Source organism: Pan paniscus, chromosome 14 (genome assembly GCF_029289425.2).
Source record: "Pan paniscus chromosome 14, NHGRI_mPanPan1-v2.0_pri, whole genome shotgun sequence".
Classification (NCBI taxonomy): domain Eukaryota; kingdom Metazoa; phylum Chordata; class Mammalia; order Primates; family Hominidae; genus Pan; species Pan paniscus.
In genome coordinates, this window is record NC_073263.2 from 116,083,273 (window position 1) to 116,107,686 (window position 24,414).

At 58.0% G+C, this 24,414-nt stretch overlaps 1 protein-coding gene and 2 pseudogenes across 1 annotated transcript; 2 read left to right on the forward strand and 1 right to left on the reverse strand.

Annotated features, from left to right (window-relative positions):
- The first annotated feature begins 1,934 nt into the window (after positions 1-1,934).
- Positions 1,935-4,179, forward strand: LOC129394256 (putative uncharacterized protein FLJ46235; annotated as a pseudogene).
- Positions 4,180-4,455: 276 nt separating this feature from the next.
- Positions 4,456-6,788, forward strand: LOC134728845 (putative uncharacterized protein FLJ44672). The gene has a single exon (XM_063596014.1). The coding sequence runs from the start codon at positions 5,660-5,662 to the stop codon at positions 6,509-6,511; it is 852 nt and encodes a 283-aa protein (XP_063452084.1). The 5' UTR covers positions 4,456-5,659; the 3' UTR covers positions 6,512-6,788.
- LOC134728821 (protein capicua homolog) lies at positions 6,789-9,693 on the reverse strand (annotated as a pseudogene).
- Between the last annotated feature and the right edge of the window lie 14,721 nt (positions 9,694-24,414).

The window sequence follows — 24,414 nt, forward strand, 5'->3', positions numbered from 1 at the left end:
AGAACTTTTAGTATATACATTCCTTACAAACAAACAAAAGGCAGGTAAACAATGTTGTATAGGAACTTCAACACACACTGTACAGTATTCCCACTTTGCTGACATAAGTTATGGAAATTTCGTAGTTTACTTGAGTGTCGCTACCAGTATTTTGCTTCTCTGATGATTTTTATCAACTTCCTCATCTGTTAACTTCTCTCCAAGGTATGTCATGTCACGACATACTGCCGCTGCACGAACATGGCCAGTGTCTTCCTATTCAACATGTAGAATGCTTTCCTAATTTCTCTTTTTACTCTCTGTCTTTGTGTTCTGCATTTTCCTTACTTTTATTGTCAGAAACTCCAGAAAGTCAATCGTACTAATTTATCACGATTTGCTTTATTAATTTATACTTTGCTTATATGGAATTTTGCCCAGCAGACCTCATTACAGTTTCTAACCTGTTTTATTTATTTATTTTTTTTCTGAGACAGGGTCTCCCTCTGTTGTCCAAGGCTGGAGTGTAGTAGCGCTATCGCAGCTGACCGCAGCCTCAACCTTCCAGGCTGAAGCGATCCTCCCACCTCAACCTCCCACGTGGCTGAGACTACAGGTGCTTGCCACTATGCCCAACTAATATTTGGATTTTTCGTATACGTGGATTCCAGAGGGGTGACAGCGAAACGTGAGTAAGCATGGATTTTGGTATATGCAGAGATGGGGGGCTGGAACTGATTCTGTATACTGAGGGACGACGACTGTATATGTTTTTACAATTACGCTGTAGGATACATACTGTTGCATAGCCTTGAAAATAATAATTTTTAATTGAGTGGAATAATAATAATATTGCTAAAAGTAGCAGCTGGCCAGGTGTGGTGGCTCACACTGGTAATCACAACACTTTGGGAGGCTGAGGCAGGAGGATGGCTTGAGGCCAAGAGTTTGCGATAGGCCTTGGAAACGCAGGGAGAGTCACCATCCCTACAGAAAAACACATGAATTAGCCTAGTGTGGTGGCATGTTCCTGTAGTCCCAGCTACTTGGGAGGCTGAGGTGGGAGGATCACTTGAGCCCAGGGAGGCTGAGACTGCAGTGAGTCATGATCAGGCCTCTGCACTCCAGCCTGGGTGACAGAGTGAGACCCTGTCTCAAAACAACAAAAAAGTAGCCGCTAACATCAACTGACCTTTTACCAGGTGCCTACTGATACCATAGTTTAATTTCTTAGAACTGTTTCTTATTTCACTTAGCAACTCTGTCTTCAGTTACTCCCAGATTTTTACTGTGTGTGTACAGATGATCTTTTGTTTGGATTGAATTGTCTCCCCAGAAGTAAGATTACTGTGAGTCATGGTGAATGGACATTCTCATTACCCTTGATGTAAATCGACAGGGTTTTGGGTGCCTCCCAGCTATAATCTTAGCACTTTGGGAGGCCAAGAGAGGAGGATTGCTTGAGGCCAAGAGTTGGAGGAGGCAGTATGGCAGTATGGTGAGACCCTGTCTCCATTATTTTAAAAAATTGACAGGCTTTACCCGGGAAGGCTTATACACAATTTAAACACCCCTCATAGTATAAGAAAGTGCCCATTTCACTGCACCTTTGCCAGCACAGGGTATTATAATTTAGTAAGTCATTTTTTGTTTGATTATTTTAAATAGACAAAAGACCTCATGTTACTCTACTTGTCACATTTCAACATCTTTCCTCAGCTTATTGGCTCTATTTCTTTTCTGTCTGTAAATGGTTGTTGTTGTTTTGTTCTTTGAGACAGGGTCTTGCTCTGTCACCAGGCTGGACTGTAGTGGCATAATCATGCCTCACTGCAGCCTTGACCTCCCAGGCTCAAACTTCCGCATTCCGAGTAGCTGGGACTACAAGTGTGCACCACCACTCCCAGGTAACTTTTTTCTTCTTTTGGATAGAGACAGGGTCTCACTGTGTTGTCCAGACCGGTCTCTAGCTCCTGGCCTTAAGCAATCCTCCTGCATTAGCTTCTCAAATGGCTGGAATTTCAGGCATGAGCCACCATGCCTGGCCTGGGCTAGTCCCATATTCTCTAGAGTTCTCTTTACTTTGTGCTAGCCAATCTCTCATTATGCTGTTCACCTGTTATAATGAATAATTCTCCATATTAAATTTTACCACTTTAAACTTTTGAGTGGTTTATGCTTCCTGATTGGACTCTGACTAATATGTTAGGAAGGGTCCCAGGAGGTAAACCCACACAGATGGGATTTGGGCATAGGTTTGGTTTCCCAGGGGGCAGTGCTGAGCTCTTTGCCAGTGGGAAATGGGATGCTGGTGATTTCCAGTAGGTGACCTCACAGTGACTCAAGCTACCTCTTACTGTTGATTGTGATGAAATGCCAGCTGAGGCACATGCCTTGGGAGCTAAGTGGTTGCTGCCCTTGACCACTGTGAAGACTGTTTTGGGAAGGGTCGCTTTGGATGCACTTGAGCAGGGGTCCCCAACCCCTGAGCCATGGAGCCGTAGGGAGCCACACAGCAGGAGGTGAGTGGTGTCGAGTGAGGGAGTGAGGGAAGCTTCGTCTGTATTTACAGCCACTCCCCTTTGCTCACATTCCCACCTGAGCTCCGCCTTCTCAGATGAGCAGCAGCATTAGATTCTCATAGGAGAATGCACCCTGTTGTGAACCGTGCATGTGAGGGATCTAGGTGGCGCTGTCCTTATGAGAATCTAATACCTATTGATCTGTCACTTTCTCCCATCACGCTCAGGTGGGACCATCCAGTTTCAGGAAAACAAGCTTAACACGCCCACTGATTCGACATTATGGTGAGTTCTATAATTATTTTATTATATATTGGATATATAATAAATATATATATTTATTATATATATTAATATGTTAAATATATTAATATATTAAATATATTATTATATATTGTAATAATGGAAATAAAGTCCCTAATAAATGTAAATGTGCTTACATCTTTTGGCCCAGCTCCTACCTCCCGGCAGCCTCTCCAGGCCCAGAACTTTCTCCAGTCAGCCTCTACAGACCAAGCTCATGACTCACAATGGCCTATTTAGGCCCATACCCTACGTCACGGCAGTCTCCGCAGATGAGGCTACTGCCTCACAACAGCCTCCACAGGCACAGCTCCATCGGATATTGGATATATCCAATATCCACAGCCCACAGCTTCCTCAAGCCAAGCTCCCCAGGCCCAGGTCAGGCCTCACGGTGGCCTCTCCAGGATGAGCTCCTGCCCTCCGATGGCACCTGCAGGCCCCAAATGGTCTCCGGTCGGTGGGCTCCTCCACGCCAAGCTTGGGCCTCCCGGCGACCTCTGCAGGCCCAAGTTGTCCTGAAGTTGGCATCTCCCGGCCGTGCCTCCCAGCAAGTAAGCAAGCTCTTTTGGCTCAACTCCTGCCCAGCTCCCAACCGCCTTTGTGGGCCCCGAACTTTCTCCAGCCAAGTTCTTCGGGCCTAATTCCTGCCGCCCGGTGGCCTGTACGGGCCCAGCAATGGTTGGAGAACAGCCTATGCAGGTCCCCGCTCTTGCCTCCCAGGGGCCTCTCCAGGCCCAGCTCTTGACCCCACGGCGGCCTCTCAGGGCCAAGTCCCTGCCTGCCTCCCAGCAGCCCACATGCGGCCCAGCTCCTCCCTCACGGTGGCCTGTTGATGCCCATGCCTCTGGCACCCTGCCCAGAGGCATGAGCCCCTGCCTCACACCGGCCCCTCCCACGCTGAGAGAGGTCAGCGTGAGCCCTTGCCTCACACCGGCCCCTCCCACGCTGAGAGAGGTCAGCGTGAGCCCTTGCCTCACACCGGCCCCTCCCACGCTGAGAGAAGTCAGAGTGAGCCCCATGCCTCACACCGGCCCCTCCCACGCTGAGAGAGGTCAGCGTGAGCCCTTGCCTCACACCGGCCCCTCCCACGCTGAGAGAGGTCAGCGTGAGCCCTTGCCTCACACCGGCCCCTCCCACGCTGAGAGACGTCAGCCTGAGCCCTTGCCTCACACCGGCCCCTCCCACGCTGAGAGAGGTCAGCGTGAGCCCCTTGCCTCACACCGGCCCCTCCCACGCTGAGAGAGGTCAGCGTGAGCCCCATGCCTCACACCGGCCCCTCCCACGCTGAGAGAGGTCAGCGTGAGCCCCTTGCCTCACACCGGCCCCTCCCATGCTGAGAGAGGTCAGAGTGAGCCCTTGCCTCACACCGGCCCCTCCCATGCTGAGAGAGGTCAGAGTGAGCCCTTGCCTCACACCGGCCCCTCCCACGCTGAGAGAGGTCAGCGTGAGCGCTTGCCTCACACCGGCCCCTCCCACGCTGAGAGAGGTCAGCGTGAGCCCCTTACCTCACACCGGCCCCTCCCACGCTGAGAGAGGTCAGCGTGAGCCCCTTACCTCACACCGGCCCCTCCCACGCTGAGAGAGGTCGTGAGCCCTTGCCTAACACGGGCCCCTCCCATGCTGAGAGAGGTCAGAGTGAGCCCCTTGCCTCACACCGGCCCCTCCCACGCTGAGAGACGTAGGCCTGAGCCCTTGCCTCACACCGGCCCCTCCCACGCTGAGAGAGGTCAGCGTGAGCCCCTTGCCTCACACCGGCCCCTCCCACGCTGATAGAGGTCAGCGTGAGCCCTTGCCTCACACCGGCCCCTCCCACGCTGAGAGAAGTCAGAGTGAGCCCCATGCGTCACACCGGCCCCTCCCATGCTGAGAGAGGTCAGCGTGAGCCCTTGCCTCACACCGGCCCCTCCCACGCTGAGAGAGGTCACAGTGAGCCCCATGCCTCACACCGGCCCCTCCCACGCTGAGAGAGGTCAGAGTGAGCCCCATGCCTCATACCGCCCCCTCCCACGGTGAGAGAGGTCAGCGTGAGCCCTTGCCTGACACCGGCCCCTCCCACGCTGAGAGAGGTCAGAGTGAGCCCCATGCCTCACACCGGCCCCTCCCACGCTGAGAGAGGTCAGCGTGAGCCCTTGCCTCACACCGGCCCCTCCCACGCTGAGAGAGGTCAGCGTGAGCCCCTTGCCTCGCACCGTCCCCTCCCTCACTGACAGAGGTCAGCCTGAGCCCCTTGCCTCACACCGGCCCCTCCCACGCTGAGAGAGGTCAGCGTGAGCCCTTGCCTCACACCGGCCCCTCCCACGCTGAGAGAGGTCAGCGTGAGCCCCTTGCCTCACACCGGCCCCTCCCACGCTGAGAGAGGTCAGCGTGAGCCCCTTGCCTCACACCGGCCCCTCCCACGCTGAGAGAGGTCAGCGTGAGCCCTTGCCTCACGCTGGCCCCTCCCATGCTGAGAGAGGTCAGCGCGAGCCCCTTGCCTCACACCGGCCCCTCCCACGCTGAGAGAGGTCAGAGTGAGCCCTTGCCTCACACCGGCCCCTCCCACGCTGAGAGAGGTCAGCGTGAGCCCCTGCCTCAACAGGCCACCGTGAGGGAGGAGCAGGGTCGCACGTGGGCTGCTGGGAGGTAGGCAGGTCCTTGGGCCTGGGAGGTCGTGGTGGGGCGAGAGCTGGGCCTGGAGACACCCCTCTGAGGCAACAGCGGGGCCTACAGACTCTGTTCTCCAGCCGGAGCTGGGACTGTTCAGGTACTGGGAGGCGGGATGTGGGTCTGAAGAGCTTGGTTGCCGAAACTTCGGTGTCTACAAACGCAGGCGGGAGCTGAGCCAAAAAAGCTTGTTTCCTGGGAGGTGGGAAATGCAGCCAAGAGAAACAGCTGTGCCTGCAGAGGCCGCCATGTGGGAGGCTGAGGCCGGGCCTCCTCAAATCGGCCTCTCCAGAGCCACTTGTAGCCTCCCGGCGTCTTCTCCGGGCCCAGCTCTTCCTCCTGGCTGTGTCTCCAGGCCTGACTCTGGCCTCCCAACAACGTCTTTGGACTCAGCTCCTGCCCAGCTCCCAGCGGCCCTGGTAGGCCCACCACTTCCCGAAGCCAAGCTCCCCAGGCCCAGCTCAGGCCTCACGGTGGCCTCTCCAGGCTCAGCTCCTGCCCTCCGATGGCAAGGTCGGTGGGCTCCTCTAGGCCCAGCTTGGGCCTCCCGGCGGCCTCTGCAGGCCCAAATCGTCCTGAAGTCGGCCTCTCCAGGCCCAGCTCCGGCCTCCCGGCGGCCTCTGCAGGCCCAAGTCGTCGTCAAGTCGGCCTGGAATTGGGCCTGGAAGAGCAGCAAGTCGGCCTTCCCGGGCCCAGCTCCGTCCTCTCGGCGGCCTCTCCAGGTGCAAAACTTCCTCGAGTCAGCCTCTCCAGGCCCAGCTCCTCCTGCCTCCCAGTGGCCTCTTTCAGCCCAGACCAGCTCATGGCTCTTGGCGGCCTTCCCAGGCCCCGCTTTTGACTTTTGGTGGCCTCTTCAGGCCCAGAACTTGACCTCCAGTGGGCCTTTGCAGGCCTGGCCTCCTGCCTCTCAAAGGTCTGCATGGGCCTGGACTCACAGCGGACTCACAGCGGACGCTCCATGCCCAGCTAGCCCTTGCCTCATTGCGGCCTCCCGAGTCCAAAGCTCCTGCCTCTCGGCCGCTTCGGCAGGCCCAGCTCCCGCCTGCCAGCGGCCTCTTTAGGCCCAGCTCATTCGTCACAACGGCCTTCCCAGGCCCCGTTTTTCCCTTCCGGCAGCCTCTTGGCCTCTAATTTGTTTATCTTTTGTGTATAAATCCCAAAATATTGAATTTTGGAATATTTCCACCATTATGTAAATATTTTGGTAGGTGATTTATTTGGGGTGAGTTTCTGCACCAAGCCCGAATTTTTTATTTTATTTTACTGATTATTTGGTGTTAAACAGGTTTAATGACGGTCATGGCAACTTTTTGGCACAATGAAAAATATCGCCCATGATCAACGTGTTCTGTTCTGGGGAAGGGGGCAAAGGCAGGGTGAATCACTTTCTTAAAAAGTATAGCTCAAGTTGGGAGTGCAGAGGGAACGGGGAGAAAACCCTCCCGCTGCCTGTGTCGAAGTGCAGGAGCCCCCACCCCCATACTCACCTGAGTCCAGCCCCCCTCTGCCCCCCGGGTGGCTCAGCCCAGCTCCTGCTTAGGAGAGCCTTAGTGTTGAGAGGGACCCTGATGACTGAGGAGCCTGGTAGCTCCAGGTCGCCCACACTTTCAGGTCTCTTGCCCCAGAAGGTGGCAGGATCCATTGGGAGGAAACAGGTCGCCTTGGAAGGCGTCCGTGGGTCCCCATCCCCAGGGGTAGGGGCCATAGGGGGCCCGCTCTGCTGCCTTGACCATACTCCTGGGCTTTGAAGGATCCTGGGCCCAGTAAGAAGGAGGTGGGTGCCAAGGTTGAGGAGGAAGCATCCGAGTATGTGTAGGGGGAGGACAGGGTGGGAGCATAGACTTTGCCAAAAGCTGCAGGTGGATCGGGGGACCCTGGGGGCTCAGGATCCAGCAAGGGGCAGCAGGAGTAAAGGAGGAAGGAATGACAGGTGCAAGTACCTTCCCACCAAAGCCCTTGTTGCCCTCTGGTTCCTCCCCAGAGTTGTCCCCACTCTCAAGTCAGTCACCCACTCCTTGAACTTGAGATCAGTGTCAGTGGTGCTAAAGCCATCATCAGCCATGACATCATCACCCCCTCCTCCTCATGGATGACCGTGTGCTCCTCGTCACTCGCCGTGTCCTCACTGGCCATCTGCTGGGAATGAGCATCTCAAGTGGGCAGCAGCAGGGCTGCCCACTGGTCACCTCCCTCACCAGGGGCTGCAAAGTGGCCTGGAGCTCCATACTGAGTAGAAGGCTTTGGGCCAGAGTATGATGCAGTGCCAGACACCACCTGTGTCAGTTCCTGTAGTGCCTGACGGTCTATTTCCTTGCCGTCCAGGCTGTGTACCCCCCTGTGGGAGAAGGCTTGGGCCAGGCTGAGCCAGGTTCCCTGACTGTGTGCAGCCGTTCTGCCCCACAGAAGCTGCTCCTTGGTATCCGAGCTCTGGAGTGTTTAGGTTGCAACTGACAGGAGTTCAGAGGACACCCCAGGGGCAGTGGCAGTGCCCGTCTCTGATATGCTCCGCTCCCACGAGCCCTTGTTACACTCCTGCTAGCCCCTGGCTTGTGGGCTTGGCCTCTGAGCTGGACTTCTTTCGGTCCTTGTTGCAAGTGGGCCACCTTCACCTGGAAGGCCAGGTCGTGGTATTTCTGCGTCTCATTGGGCCCCAGGGTGTACCACCGCTCGCTCAGCATCTGGCTGACGGTCCGGATATCCTGGTTGGAGTGACCCTGGTGCGCCCTGCCAGGGCCTGGTGCCGCTTGCTGAAGATCATGACCGCCACTCATGGGCCACCGGATGTGGTCCTTGTCCCATTTGTTGGGGCTGCGTCCATCCTTCTCAGAAGATGAGTCCTGTTCCTTGCGCAGGGCACTGAGGGACTGGGCCTGACATCATCTGAGTGGTAGAGGCAACTGGGTGTCAGGAGACATGATGGAGAGGAAAGCATCATCATGGTCATTCTCTGTCTCACTGTCCAGCAGGGACTCCCCTGAGGGGCCCAGGGCTCCTCCTCCATGGTGGGAGGTGAGCTTTTACCAGGTTCCACCACCCCCAAAGTGTGTGGGGTTGCGGGCCCTGGGCTTTCAGGGCAGGTGGCTCCAGGGGGCCGCCCAGGGTCAACACTCCCTGTCCCACCTGGTGGATGCTCATGAGCAACAGCTGCCAACTTGGCAGGTTGTTTTCTCTGGTTGGAGGCCACTGAGTGACTGGCAGTTTGCTGGGCCTCGTGTGGCTGCAGGGAGGGGTGAGGAAGGGGATGGAGTACCAGGGGAACAGGGCCACAGAGTGACCTTCCACATTCCTCCACACGAACATGCTGACGCCACGGGAGGCCTCACTGAACGCAGGCCTGGGGGCCGAGTACTTGGTCCGGGCGGGGGGTTCCTGGCAGGGGCTCACACCTCGCCCCCTCCTCAGCCAAGGTGGCTTGGGCCCAGAGAAGGGGGGGTTGGAGAGGAGCAGAAGGCCAGGCCTCAAGTTTTGTTTTTTTTGTTTGTTTTTTTGTTTTTGAAATGTAGTTTGACTCTTGTCACCCAGGCTGGAGTGCAGTGGCACGATCTCAGTGGCCTTCATACCTGGCTAATTTTTTGTATTTTTACTGGAGGTGGGGTTTTGCCATGTTGGCCAGGCTGGTCTTGACCTCCCGACCTCAGGTGATCCACCCACCTCAGCCTCCCAAAATGGGATTACAGGCATGAGCCACTGCTCCCAACTTCATTCATTTTTACTTGAAAAACTCCGTTAAGTATTTTTTTAAGGTAGACCTAGTGGTCCTGAATGCCCTCAGCTTTGTTTGTCGAGGAAGCACGTTATTTGTTTTTTCTTTCTGAAGGACAGCTTTGTCAGACATAGTATTAGTTGCTGGCAGTTTTTTTCTTTCAGCACTTTGAATGTAGTATTCGATTCTGTCCTGACCTGCAAAGTTTCTTTAACTTTTGACTATTTGATTATATTGTGACTTGGTGAGTATCTATTTGGTTTGAACCTCTTTAGGAATCTTTAAGCTTCATGGATTTAGATGTCTAAATCTTTCCCATGATTTAGGCAGTTTTCAGCCATTCTTTAAATAAACTTTCTTCTCCTTTCTCTACTTTCCTTCCCAAACTCCCATAAACTGACAATGGTTTGCCTAATGGTGTCTTGTTGGCTTTCTTTTCTCTGTCTTTTTTTCCTTTTCTTTTCTTTTTTTTTGAGACAGAGTCATGCTCTGTCACCCAGGCTGGAGTGCAATGTGTGGTCTCGGCTCACTAGGGTTAGGGTCAGGGTCAGGGTCGGGGTCGGGGTCGGGGTCGGGGTCGGGGTGAGGGTGAGGGTGAGGGTGAGGGTCAGGGTCAGGGTCAGGGTCAGGGTCAGGGTCAGGGTGAGGGTGAGGGTCAGGGTGAGGGTCAGGGTCAGGGTGAGGGTGAGGGTGAGGGTCAGGGTCAGGGTCAGGGTCAGGGTCAGGGTCAGGGTCAGGGCCAGGGCCAGGGCCAGGGCCAGGGCGAGGGCCAGGGCCAGGGCCAGGGCGAGGGCCAGGGCGAGGGCCAGGGCGAGGGCGAGGGCGAGGGCGAGGGCGAGGGCGAGGGCTAGGGCTAGGGCTAGGGCTAGGGCGAGGGCGAGGGCTAGGGCGAGGGTTAGGGCGAGGGCGAGGGCGAGGGTTAGGGTTAGGGTGAGGGTTGGGGTTGGGGTGAGGGTGAGGGTGAGGGTGAGGGTTAGGGTGAGGGTGAGGGTGAGGGTGAGGGTGAGGGTGAGGGTGAGGGTCCACCTGCAAGAATGGAGAGGGGGTGGCCCCGACCACCGCCAGGACACCAGCACAAGGAGCCATGGCATTTGTGGGTGCTGGTTGGCTCTCTGATCGGCTCTCTGAGAAGGACAAAAGCCTCCACCAGTCTGGGATCTGGCTTTTGACCGTACCTGCCTTGATCTAAAAGTCTGAGGAGCTGCATGAAGCAGCCAAACCTGATGAGCTTTTACAGGGAAAAAAAACTGCAGAGCTGGGGTCTCATGGGCCATGCAGGTCACATGCATCTGTGTCTGAACTTCAGTTAGATGAGCTAAGACTTCTGCTAGCCTGCCTGTGGGGCCAGCACAGTGCTTTCGTCCTCATCACAGCCGTTAAAGCCCAGGATGTGAGGCTCAGCTGCCGTGAGGAGGAACTTGTCTGAGTCCTGCCATTACTGGGCAGCACAGGGACTCAGGGCTGTGACCCTGGAAGGCCGATGCTTGACCTCTGTGCCCTGCGACCTTCCGTTTCATGAGATGATTTCCTCTTGGTCTCCTAGCATAAGCCTCTCTTTAAACTCCCTTTGATCTCAACTGAATGAAGAAGGAAGTGGGATTTTCCACGTGGTGTTTGATGTCCATAACAGGCAGACACATTGCAGGGACAGGGGTGGTGGGGACCCCCGGCATCTGACCTCAGTCCTTGGACAAGGGTGGTGAGCCTGGGCCAAGTAGTGGAAGGGTGGGAAGGGAAGAACCGGGATGCCAGATGCCTGTGCCAGCCTGCCCACAGCACCCCTCACCCCAGAGCCACCACTACCTCAGAAGCATGGCCTGGCACCTGCCCAGGGCACTCTGGGCCTCGGGGTGCCCACCCTGGTGCAGGCTGTGGGCCGTGGCCTCCAGAGCACTGATCTTTCCCGCCTGCACCTCCAGGTCCCACTCCAGCATCTTGTGCTTCCACAGAAGGGGCTCCATGGGGGCCAAGGGGTCCTGGTGGGAGTGGGGAACCCAATACTGTCCATGAGCCTCCCCCTCCCATCCCAGGCTACCTGTCTTCCCACCTAGAACCATCCTACCAAATGCTCATCCACAGAGCGGCTGCTCCGCCCAAACACATCCCTCACATCCCTCAAGGTTGTTTCCAGCTTTAGGACAGTGATTCCCAGCCAGGGGAGGCATTTGGATTAGGGATCAAGAGCCAGAATCTCTGAGGCAAGCAGAGCTTTTTCATGTAAGGTGAAAGCTCCCTCCTCTGCACTCCCTGGAGGACCATGTTAGTCCCCAGTTATCCTCTGAGGTCTCCTATAAGTTATACTCGTCTGCTTCAGGGTTGGGGCAGTGGCGGGAAAAGCCAACCTCTAGGCATTTGGGAAGCGAGGAGGGCAGGGGTGAGGTGGCAAGAATGGGTCAGGCCCACACAGGCACTCTAGAAGCTCCTTGGTGTTCGCGGTGGGGCCTGCCCACAGCTGCATGGGAACTGCTCTAGATGACGGGTAAGTAACTGCCCAGTGACGGATGTGGCCCAGGGTGGGGAGATGGCCCAGAAGGGGAGGATCCCTGGCCTAGGGAGCTCAGGCAGCACTGGCTGGTTTGACCCCTAATGCTGCTCTTGTAATTCCCCCCTCCTGCCCATTCCTGCTGGGCACCTACCCATAGACCCTCACTGGCTAGGGAGTCTTCCTTGCTGCAAAGCCAACGTTCCATCTTCTCCACTGAGCTCAGAAACAGCTGAGAACAAAGGAAAAGGCAAGAGACAGTCGGTGGAGGGTCCAGCCACTGCAGTTGGAGTGACTGTTCCAGTGGCACAGGTTAGGGAACCAGGGTCCTGGAAGGCAAGAGTGCTGAGTGGTGGGGAAGTCCCTGGCACAGCAGCCCCTCCAGTCTTAGCCTTGACCAGAGGCTGTGGGGTCAGCGCAGGCCCTGTTCGGGGGGGCAAGATGCAGGCTGGGGATGGGACTGTGCCTGCCTGTAGCTCCAGGGCCTGCTGCAGCTGTAGCTGATGCTCCTGCCAGGCCCCTTCCAGGCTGCTCAGCTCCTGTTCTAAGCCAGCCAGCACCTGGCAAATGTCAGAGCTGAAGGGGCGCCCCGCTGTGAGCAGTCACTGCCCAGTGCTTCCGGCCAGGCTGATGCTGTCTGTCCAGGAGTACAGCTCGGCCTGGAACAGGACTGGGCTCAGATCACTGGGGGCTGGAAGCAGCCCAGCAGGCAGTAGAGAGGTGGGGAAGCAGCTGAGGAGTGGGAGGCTGGAGGAGATAGGCAGGGCGGGACACTCAGGAGGCCCAAGAGCAAGGAGATGAGAGGAAGGGGAGGGCAGGGCAGAGCTGAGAGCCTGGGAAAGGCTTGGGCCAGCTGCCCATTCACCTTGCACTCCTGATGCTCTTCTAACATACGCCGGGCTTCCACAGGGCTGCGAGGAGCGGGGCTCGTGTCCATCTGAGCCCGCAGCCTCTGGGCGCTGACCAGCAATTCCTGCAGCGTTGCCTGGAGTTTCTGAGCTTGGTGCAAGGCATCCAGCGCCTCCCTCCTGCCCACAGCGCTCATCAGCTAGTCGTCAGGCCTTCAAACCCCTCTCCCCCATGCCCACTGGTGTCTTCTGTCCCTTAATCCCCTCAACCACAGGAGGGCCCACAGGCTGGGAGTTACTGGGAGGACAGTACAGTTATTTGAAGGGTGGAGAAGGAATCCTAGGGGAACACAGGGGCTGAGGGGAGCTGTGGGGACTGAGATGCTGGAGGATGGGTCGGCGAGGGCAAGGCCTGCGGGTTCATACCGCTTCTGGGCCCTGCTCCGGAGCTGCCACCAGCTCTCAGCCACCTCCTGCTGCCTGTGCCTGAGGCCGCGGGCTGCCTCAGGGCTTCTTTGGCAGAGGTGGCCCACTTCACGCTCTAGGGACTGTGGGGGAAGCCGGGGTCAGAGGCTGGGGCAGGGGAGCTCTGGGCCACCCTGGCATCCCAAAGCCCCTCCTCCCCACTTGTGCCCAGGGTCCTACTGAGGAGATGCCCTGGGCCCAGCTCTACAGCCAGCTACGCACCTCCACCTGGGCCTGGATGGGGTGCACTTCCCGCTCCAGCTCCTCGTGTTTCCGCAGCAGCCTCTGCACGCTCTCCAGATCTTTCCCACAGTCCAGGGCCTGGATCAGGGCTTCCTGGAGGAGGGGCACGGCCAGTTACCTGCTGGGCCTTTGCTTCGGCTCCTCCTTCCTGGCAAAGGGCCCAACCAGTGGCTTCTGTGTGCACAGCAAGTCCCCAGCGTGATTTCCTGGCCCCGACTTTGAGGGCCAGAGATCTCTTCCTTATGTGAGGGGGACGATTCTGAGGAGCAACTCTGGATTTGGAGTCTCCTCTGAGGGAAGAACCTCACGTGTGTGCTGCTTCCCTGTACAGTCTCACTCAACTCTCATCCCTTGAGGAGCGAGAAAGAAAATAGAGCAAGGTGGACAGACAGGCCTGTGCCGTCATTTGAGGGCAGAAGCCAGCGGAGGAAACAGCCAGGCATGCCCAGCACAGGCAGCAGCACCTGTTTCACACAAGGGCTTCCTAGACCGGGTTCTAACTCTGCCAGATTCCAGCCCGGAGCTCTGTGGTTATGTACACAGTCCCAGGGCAAACCTCCCGAGGGTTTGGGCTTCCTCAGGGATGGGAGGAAACAGAGAGTGTGTTTTCTGGCCTCTGGACCTGCCATGTATCTGGGGACCAGATCTGGGGGAGAAAGGAGACAGGGAATCCCCCACTGAGCTTGCAATGGGTGCTTCTATGGTCCTGAGTTGATCCCGAGGGCCAGCCCATCAGATGTCCCTGGTGCAGACTGCTGGGACCCACCTCCAAGTACCCAGCTGAAAAGGAGAGGCCAGTGAGGGGGGAGACGCATGGGAGACTCTAGGCAGCGCCCCCTCCCCTGACTGCATTTGCTCACAGCCCCCACTGGGACCTCTTTCCACCACGTACCTTCTCCTGAATCCTCTTGGTGACATTGTCCAGCTCTCGGGACAACACGTGTATCTCCAAGGCCCCTTCGAGCTGCTGGTGGTACCGGAGCAGGTTGCCATGGAAACTCACCCACCTGGCCAAGGGGTGGTGGTGTCATGTGGAGCCTGAGGTGGCCTTCCACCCCTCTTCCCGGCCCTTTGGTTCTCCCCAGCCTGGGACTGGCCTGTTGTTGAGCTGGCTTCGCTGCTGGCAGATGATCTTGACTTCCTCAGGGTCCTGGTTCTTGAGCTGCATTGATAAGTCACTGATGCTCCTGATGCAGGCATCACCCACTGTGTCCTGCAGGGGAGGTATGGGTGAGGGCATTGGCACCCCCCACGCAGAGCCCCTTCTTCCCACCTCAGCAGGCACTGGAAGCATGCCTGGGCCCCGGAGCACGAGGAACTGCATATTTGGGCAGTGGGAAGAACTGCCTCCTGCCTCCTCTACTGCAGCAGGTCCCTGAGGTCACCCCGTCCAGGTGAAGTGAGCAAGATCAGCTTGGAGCCTGCAGCCCCAGAGTCATCTCTAAGGCCAGAAAATGGGATCCCTGCACTGGGTACCATGTAGGAGGGGGAGAGTGGGCACATGCTCACTAACAGAGACTCTTGAGACGGAGTCTCCCTCTGTTGCCTAGTCTCCCTCTGTTGCACTGTTGTTGTAGTGGCACAATCTCAGCTCACTGCAACCTCCACCTCCCTGGTTCAAGCAATTCTCCTACCTCAGCCTCCCGAGTAGCTGGCACTACAGGTGCCTGCCACCAAGCCTGGCTAAGTTTTGTATTTTTCGTAGAGACGGGGTTTCACCATGTTGGCCAGGCTTGTCTCAAACTCCTGACCTCAAGTGATCTGCCCGCCTTGGCCTCCCAAACTGCTGGGATTACAAGTGTGAGCCACTGTGCCCAGCCACAGAAACTTTTAAAATGAAAATTCAGCTTCTTGGTTGAAGAGAAGCAAAGGGAGGTTGTGGAATGGAACAGTGAGCTCTGGCTTCCTAGGGTTTGGGTGTCCCCACCCCAGGACTCGTCTGAGCTGAGGCTGGTGCTGCTTGGACACTGGATGGGGTTTAAAGGCACACAGGGAGGGGTCCACCGCAGGGTGTGGTTGCAGATCTCCTGCCTCTGGCATCTCTAGAGCTTGTTTAAATTTCCAAAGCACTTTCCTATGAAGTGCCTCATGCAAGGTAGGCAGGGAAGGACATTCCCCTCCTTTTATAGATGCCGGAGCAGAGCTCAGAGGCTAACCTGGCTCCTTTGTGGCAGAGCCAGGATTCAAGCCCAGCTCCTTTAGAGTCTAGCTCTCTTCCTACTGCAGCATCTGGCACAGCGTCTGTGAAATTCCACCATTAACAAGGGATGTCTTAGGTGTAAGCACTGCCGCCTCTTAAAAAGTAATACATACATGTACCGGGGGACAAGGTTAGCACATTTGGTCTTTAACACCTGATTGTCAATACATTTGCCATTTTTTTCCCCTGTATACCACATAAGAGAAATAGATGTTTGGTGTGTGCATGTGTGAGGGGGCGGGTGTGGGGTGAGGAGAAGACGCTGAGACGCTGAAATAGTCACACTGAAGGTGGGCGCTGATTATCTGCCACACACATAAGAGAAATAGATGTTTGGTGTGTGTATGTGTGAGGGGGCGGGTGTGGGGTGAGAAGACGCTGAGACGCTGAAATAGTCACACTGAAGGTGGGCGCTGATTATCTGCCACATCCAGGCATATGTCCTATCATTTTAAGATTTTTTGAAATAATTATAGATGCCCAGGAAATTGCCAAAGTCCTGCAGAGAGGTCCCTGTGCCCTTCCCCAGCTTCCCTTACAGCAGCATCCTATATAATGATAACATTAAAACCACAAAGCTGACGTTGGTGTAATACTACCAACTAGACCAGACCTCATTCAGATTTTATTAGTTTTTGCAAGTACGCATCTGTGCGGGGCAGTGGGGGATAGGTCTATGCAGTTTTATCACAGCTAGAGACTCACGTACCTGCCACCACACACGTGCTCTCTTACCTCTGAGGTGGGTGCTACCCCCATTCTAAAGAGGAAGGAGTGAAGGCGGGTGAGAGGAGGGAGCCTGCCCGAGGGCGTAGGAGGAGCAGGCATGGTGCCCACGCCCTGCTCTACAGCCCACACTCTTTCCCTGCTCTCAGTTGGATTTTCAGTGCGGGATGCATGGCCAACCTCTACCCAGCAAGGTCCCCTTACCTCGGCCGAGTTTCCTCGGAACTCGCAGAGCCGCCGTCGGAGCTGCAGGCAGTGCTCCAGGTCCTGGCCCAGGTCACCAACATTCATCTTCATCTCCTGTGAAGGCCGAGGGTGGGGAGGGAGCGCTCTGAGCACCAGCCCAGGCTCCTGGCACCTGCTGCTGGGGATCCCTCCTGTCAAGGGAGGGCTCCTCCCCCCATCTCTCAGCCCCCACCCAGCTGGGGCTACACCTTCTCCTGGATCCAGGCCTCTGCAAGGTCCACTCTCTGCAGGAACTCCAGGAAGTTCCGCCTGTCCTCCAGCTCCTGGCCCCTGAGGGCCATTGCCTGCCTCAGGTCCTCCCAGTGCTTCCGCAGGCCCTGCAGCCGCTGGGAGACCTCTCCGGCTCGAGGGTGACTCTGTGCCAGGAGAGCCTCTCCCTTCTGGAGGGAGAGAGGGGACACAGGACATCTTGCCTGCTGCACTTCCTCCTAAGACTGACATGGCCCCTGGGCCACACTTTGGGGCAGGCATGGGGCTGAGGGCCCTGTTGTTACCTTGGCAACAGAGGTCATGACCTCCTCATGGGCCTGGACTTCAGCCTCAAAGGCCTGGTGTTTCAGCAGGGGCTTCAGCTTATCTCTCAGGTCCCCAGGAGGGATCGGCTCCTTCAGCTGCTGGGCCCACGCCTGGATCCAGTCCTCAGCCTGGTGGGGGTGGGACATGAATGCTGCAATGTTCTGCAGCCTCAGGCCCCAGACGCCACAGGCCTAGCCCCCAGCCATTCCCAGGAGGCTGGCCTCAGGGGTGGGGCGGGCAGCACCTGGTAAATGAGCCCTGAAGGTTCCAGCTCCGGAAGGTTGCTGCAGGAGGCAGCCGGGCAGGGCCTTGGGTGGGCTCTCATTTTGGAGGTGTGGCCCCTACTCCTGGGGCCCTGGGCTGCTCTGCTCCCTTCCCCACCTCTCTTGCCCTGGCGCTGCTAGAGCTCGGGACACTGGTGGGGTCTCCACGCAAAGGGGCTTAGATCCCATGTTCTGGGCTCCAGCACAGCCTCTGGGAAAGCCATCCACCCCCGAACCTGTTTCCGCCTCACAGTGTTGCGGTGTGAAGGCGGCTGAAAACTGTCGTGTGGTTCCAGTGGAAGGCCCTGGGCTGGGGGTGCCCTCTGACGTGGGTTGCGGCCTGGGTGAAGCTGGCCATCAGCAGGGAGGCATGCAGGGCGTGTCCCCGGCTCTCCGCCAGCTCCTTCACTCTCACCCAGCGCTGCAGCAGGATGGGAAGCTGGTCCCACACCCGGGGGCGCCGGAGCGTCTTCAGCCGCTCACGCAGGGCTGCCTCCTGTGGGGCAGGGGCACAGCTGCTGCTCTCCCACCCTGGGCTGGGGCAGGGCCTGGCCTGCAGGGCTCACAGTCCTTTCTTTGAGGGCCCCGGAGCCCTTACCTCAGCCCCATATGGCTGAGGGGTGTCTGATCCTCCCAGCCACAAGCCAGACCAGTCTGCTCCCCAAGGACCACACGGTGTGGACAGAGCCGAATGCCCCGTGTGGGTCTCTGCAGTGTGGCCCATCTCCCCCTGGGCCCTCTTCTTGAGCCACACGTACAACTTGCTCAGTCAACCCCAACCAGGCCCCCAGCCTCGCAGGCTTATCAGCACTGCCTCCAGGAATGCACCAAGCGCCCCGTGACCCCCTTCAGGACTCTCTCCTGACCGCCACATTCTGACCACGCCCAGGCCTCCTGACTCCATTACCTTCTTGTCCTGGGCAGTCAGAACCTTCAGGAAGACCTCGTGCTTGCGAATCAACTGCTCTACCTCTTCCACCGAGCTCCCCAAGGCACTGGTTTTCAGGGAGACCTGGATCCACAGAAAAGTCAAAGAGGCCACCAAGCCTTCCAGCCAGCCAGCCCCTCCAGCTGCAGTCTGTGCCCATGGGCACTCTGGGTATGGCAGGGCCTTAGGAGTGCCCACTGAGCTTGGCATGGAGCTGTGAGGAGTGGGAGTCCAGGTTGGGAGGCTGCGACACCTCAACCTCTGCACCATGTGGGGAGCATGACCAGCCTCTGGCCAACTTCCTTGGGGCTCAGTCTGGGATAGGGGCTGGGGATGTCAGTGGACGCTCAGGGGCCTCAGCACTTCACCATGGCCACCTGGAAGGACTTGTGCACAGCTGCCTCATATTAGAGAAAAAGCCAGAGAGGCGGGAGGAAAGGGACTGAGCAGAGAGGGGAATGGAAAGGAGGAGCAGGAGGCTGAGCGGAGTGTGAGGGCGGGAGGGGACCTGCCTCCTGGGGCACGAGGATCTCCTCCAGGCGGCCGCACTCTCTGAGGAAGAGCTGCTCCTGCTGCTCGGCCTGCAGCCTCTCTTGCTTCCGTGCCCAGGCCTGATACACCTGGTCCCGCTGGTCCTGCAGGGCTCGAAGCTCTTCCTGGACCTGGGGATGGACACATGAGGAGCCTCAGCTGGGGAGGGTGGTGTGGGTGAGGTGAGGACTGGATCCTGAGGGAAGCTCCTGAGGAGAGGCCAGCATGGCACAGTAGGACGGGGCACCAGGTGGCCAGGCACAAGCTTGGTCAGCTAGGGTATGTGGGGGCACCAGGGGAGGGGGTCCACCTCCTTGGTGGGTGTCCCTGCAGCAAGAAGTGCCTGCTGGCCCAGCTGGGTGGCCTGCTGCCACAGCTTCTCCCGGGCCTCCAGCTCCGCCCGGAGCCACTGGTGGGCACTGAGCTTCAGCGGGCCGCTGCTAGGCTCTTGTGAACTCTCCTCCACCTGCAGGTCCTGGCGCATGCGGGCTGCCCAGGAGGCGTAGTCACGCACCTGATCCCGGGGACACGGAGGGAGAGCCGGGTGAGGGCTGGGCTGGGCAGCAGGAAACCAGGTGCTGAGGCAACTGCAGCCCACCTGAGTCCACTCACACAGCCCAAGCCGACCTGGGTCAGGGCCTCGGGTGAGGCACGTGTGGCCCTTTGTCACTTGGTTTCTCCGTTCTCATCCAACCCGATCCTCCCAGAACCACGAACCCCCTACATGAGCCAGACACTCACCACGACACATCTCTGCCCTTTGTTCCTCCTGCCTTCCCGTCTCTACAGAGCTCACCTGGATGAGGCCATGAGAGGACTGGCGGCTAGCAAGATCAGCCCCATCAAGACTGCTTGATGGGGAAAGAAAGTTCACCTGCTCTTCAAAGGCCCCTTGGCCGCCTTTGCCTGGCAAAGCCTTCCCTGGTATTTGACATTGCACTGCTCTCCTTGTTCTCTGAATTACTAATTTAACCCTTACAGTCTTCTGCTGATTTGGGTACAACTATACAAGATTGGTGCTGGAGGGACTTCAGGCCCTTGTCCAAATATCTCATTGCATGGAGGAAGGAAGGGTAAATGGCACAAAGAGTCTTGTAAACTCTAAGTGCATGACAAACCCAGGGTTAAGTGCCTTGCTCAAGCTCACATTGCTAGCAAATCAGCAGAGTTAGGTCCCTAAACTCAAGCCTTTTTGCAGTGTCAGTTTGGGCCTCCTGGTCTGCCAGGTCCCAGGACAGTGGGATGCCGGGGACATCCCGTGGCCAGGACCTACTGTCCCAGTCTGATTCTCTGGGTTTCGGGCTCATCTCCCCAGGAAGCAGGGCTCCATGAGGGCAGCAGTTCCACTGTCCATAGCTTCTATATTGCCCTCCTCTCTCCACCCGTGGCTTCAGCAGGGAGCTGAAGACAGACATTAAATAGATACTGACTGATCCAGAGGTCACTGTCTAACATCTGGGTCTCCAGTTATGAGCTTTCCTCGGCAGTCCTTACTCCCAGCCCTGGCTGGGACGCTGCATGACTGCCCTGCCACTCACCTTGCTGGCACTGACCCAGACCCTAAGGTGTCACTGCTACGCCCATGTGCTCAGCCCCTGACCAGCCAGACTGACATCCCGTGTGCTTGTGCTCTCCCACCCGAGTCCATGCTTGTTCTCCCTCCGGAGCTGGAGGGCCTCATGCATGCATGCCCATGCATGGTGCAGCACACACACATGCACACACACGCCACCCAAGGGGCAGGAGCCCTCACCGCCGTGCGGAAGTGGGCCAGGAGGCGTGCCCGCTCCAGCGGGGCCCTGCGCTGCTCCATGCGTCGCTGCAGCACTGCCCACGCCTGCGTCACAGCTTGCTGCCTCTGCTGCACCACATGGGCCTGAGGCCCCGGACACAGCTTCTGCACCCTGCCTGCAGTCTCCAGCAGTTCCTGCAGCTGCGGGAGGGGCAGGGAACAGGGAGGCAAGGGTCATGTCCTCCTGATTATCTCGCAGATGTATCCCTCACCTGGGAACTCTGGCCCCCTTGGGCCACGTCCTGCCATGCACAGTAGGCCCATGGGAGGCTCTGAGGGAGAGTGGAAAATCTAGAGGAACAGGCGGGCCAGCCTGAGGGGGCTGCAGGGGCCTGGGTCGGAGAGGCAGCCAGCTGGGCTCACCTGCCGCTCGGTGCCCACGAGTTCTTGCTCCAGCCCCTGGTGGCTTCTCAGCTGGGCCTCCAGCCCACGCAGGTCCCGTGCCACATTGTTGGGGAGGCTCGTGGCTTTCTCCTGAGGAAGGGAGAATGCCGAGGAGATGCGGGATGGAGGGTGGGCACTGAGCCTGGAGTGTATCCACTTCTAGCCACCCCTCCGGCTCACACCTGGACCTGGGTGAGGACTTCCAAGAGATCTCTGTGAACTCTGAGGGTGGTCTCGGCGTCTCGGAGCGCGTGGCCTCGGGCCTGGGTCAGCTCCCACAGCTCCGACCAGGCGGCCCTGCCCACGGCGTGTGGAAGACCAGCCGGGGATCTGCTGCCGGGCCGTCTCATTCCTCCCTCCCGCTAGGCCTGGTCAGCCCGCTCCTCTCTGAGTTGTATCGGGACTTGCCCAAAGCTCCTCCTTCTTAAAACCTCTCCCGCCTGTGGCCCTGCCTACGCACCTTCTTCCTGGGAGCCTGTCTTCTAGCTTTACCATGAATTCAGTGCTTTGCTGCTGTAATGCTCGGCACTGCATGGTATCTGTGCTGTGATACTCCTTACATCCTGTGCTTTGACTCATAGTGCGTCACCCAGGTTATGATCACAGATGCTTTGTGGGCAGAGGCCACATCTCTCCGTTCCTCGCTAACTCTGCAACTGGCTGAGCTCCTAAGGCTTCTGCCAGGCCAGGCTCTGGGCTAGGGGTTATGAGCAAGTCATGACCTTGCCTCAAAGCTCACAGGCTGGGAGTGGATCCAAATCAGCCAAGTGGACAGCTAGGAACCACACGAGGCATGGGCTGTCCCGAGTGAGCACAGGAGCTGGGGTAGCTCAGGGGAAGGCCCTGATGTCTGGCCCCACCATCTTCCCACAGCTCCTGCTCTCAATCCTGGGAGCAGGACTCTGACCTGCACACCCAGCCTCACTTCCCTTCACAGACCAGATCCTGTGGCGGGCTCAGCTTCTCTGCAGCTAGGCCCCCTGCAGAGCCCTGTGGGCAGCCAGGGCCAGCGTGGCCCTCACAGCATGCCATCCCCTCTTACCACTCTGGGCCCTGCCTGCCCAGCTCCTTGCCCCAAACCCCATGCTGGCCTGGCCCGCTGGGCACTCACTGCAGATCCTACTGCCTCTGACGGACCATGGGGCCAGCACTGTGCCCACGCTCTAGCAGGCTCTCTGCCAGCAGCCGGCAGGCGGCCACCCGCTGGCTGCCCATCTCCACTTGGTGCTGAAACTTTGCAAACTTGGTGCAGAGGTGCTGAGAAGAGGGGAGTGGGTGACAGGGTAGCCCCCGGCTGGTTAGGCGTCAAGCAGCCTGGGAATTGAGGCACCTCAGTGCCCAACTGGGTGATGTGGGCTTGGACAGCCACGGCGTCTGCCCGCTCCACTCAGGAGGCCCCACCTCAGCCAGGGCTCACCGCTCTGCTGCCACCTTCTTCCTCCACCCTGCCAGAGCCAGCTTCCCCACCCCATAGGCTCTTCCCCAGGGCACCCTCCTTGACCCTGGCCCTCTTCTCACCAGGGCGTGCTCGGGGTCCTCCCCCAGGCTCTCCCCTCCTTTGGCTGCCTGCTTCTGGCTTGCCAGCCAGCCCTGCAGGTCCTCGGCCTCCCTCAGGAACTCGTGCAGCCTCAGGGTCCCCTCCAGTTCCCGGTCCCTGTGGTGACAGTCCGTGGTTCCCCAGAAGTGAGTTGCCCACCCCCCTGGGGGCCAGTCGGGCCAGCCAGAGGGGCCAGTCTGAAAACTGGGGTTACTCATGGTCTCTGTCCAAGCCTGCGGCTCACGATTCAGGGAGCAGTAGACACAGCAGTGCAGGTGTAGGGGCAGAGGAGGGTGTGGACGTGGGGAGATGGACTGCAGGGAGTTGTGGGGCCTCACTGAAGAATTTATGGAAAGAGGTGAGCAGCACACACCCTTCTCCCAATGCATCTCTACAGCCTGGGGTCATGGGTTCTGATTGACTTTGGGCCATGGCATGGGAACAGTCAGCTGTGGCTAGGCCTCCTGTACTCACTGATGAGAGGGGCTATGGTGTCCTCACCGTGTGGCCGCCAACTCCTGCAGTGCCCGCAGCTGCTCCCGGAGCCTCTCCCATACCACACGCAGCTGCTCAGGGACTTCGGGGCCAGTGAGGGTTTGGGCCGTCTGGTCAAGCTCCTCCATGGAGCTCCAGTAAATGGCTAGTTCCTCCTGTAGAGCCTATGATGCATGAGGACCCATGCCAGGCTCAGCCTGGGTGACTCATCCACCCACCTGTCCGTCCCCCACCCATCCAGTCACCAATCCCCATCCATTCACCCACCACTCACACGCCCATCCATCTACCTCAACTCTTTCATCCACCCACCCAGCATCCATCTACCCATTACTGATGGAGTAAGTACTTATTGTTCCATAAAGTGAACACCTGGTCTGTGCCCACTGAGGGCTCATTATTTAGCAGGGAAAGGTGAATGCTGGCTAATCTGGGCCAAGGAAGGGAGGGCACAGGAGGCATTAGACTGGACCCCAACATCCACGTGTAAGAGAGAGGCAGAGTTAAACAAGCTGTCCAGTATAGCCGGGAGATGGGTGCTCCATGAGGCCAAGGCTACAGGCCTTTAGAAAGACCTTCTCTGAAGGTCCTGTCGCAGAACACACTGGAACTGGGGCTGTGCAGGAAACATGCCCAGACAGGAGGACAGTTCAGTGACAGCAGGAACCGGGACTGCCGTGGGCTCCAGGCTTTGAAGCTTGTGTGGTTCTGGGAGTCCGAATTCAGGAGTGAGGAAGGGGACTTCGAGACCTCCCTCCCTTCAGCCAGGGGATGTTTGTGGGAGGAGGTCGGCTTCATGAAGGGCATTGGGTTAACTCAGAGGATGACGGGTAAAGCCTGGGAGGAAGACACCTGTGGGAGATGTGGAGCGGGCTGGGCAGGTGACCTTGACAGAGGAGAAAAGTGCCAGGGGTGGGGTAGAGAGGAAGCAAGAGGAGGCGGAGAAACCCCAAGGCCACAGGGAGAGGCAAGACTCGTAAGAAGATGAAGGGAGAAAGCGTGTACATCACAGTGCCCAGGTTGCCTTGGAAGAAGGGGCACTGTGGGATCTGGGTGGGCAGTGGGGATGGGGCTGTCTGCGTCTCCAGGAAGCAAGAGCAGGGCTCTGTGCCTCTGAGAGAGGGAGGGTGACAGCCCTCTCCCCGTGGTCCATCATCACCCAGACCACACTGCAGGGGAGGCTCAGGACGTGGTACCTGGTGCTTGTTAATGAGCCTGAGGGTGGCTGCCTCATCTCTGCCATAGTCCCGACTGCTCACCAGCGGCCGCTTCTCCTCCACCCAGCCCTCCAGCTCTGACACATCCAGAAAGTACTGCCAAGAGTGGGGCCAACTCACCTGGAGGATCTCAGACAGGACCCTCCGTCAGCCCTGGAGACATCTGCCCCTGCTCTCCAGCATCAAAGGGGCTTCTGTGCCCATAGGGGCACCCATCAGCTCCCAGCCCAGAGCCCCCACCACTGATCCGCCTCCCTGAGAGTCCCACAGGTGGCCCCTCAAGGAGCCCTGACTTCTGCCTCTTCCCCCAACCCCACCTCTCTGCATCCTACCTGCTGGAAAGTGATAGCCTGCTGCAGACACTGGGCCCGCGCTTCACATGCCCTCT

Bases quoted from the DNA above. Each gene is read 5' to 3' on its own strand.
- LOC134728845 (XM_063596014.1), top strand. From the start codon at position 5,660: ATGCAGCCAAGAGAAACAGCTGTGCCTGCAGAGGCCGCCATGTGGGAG.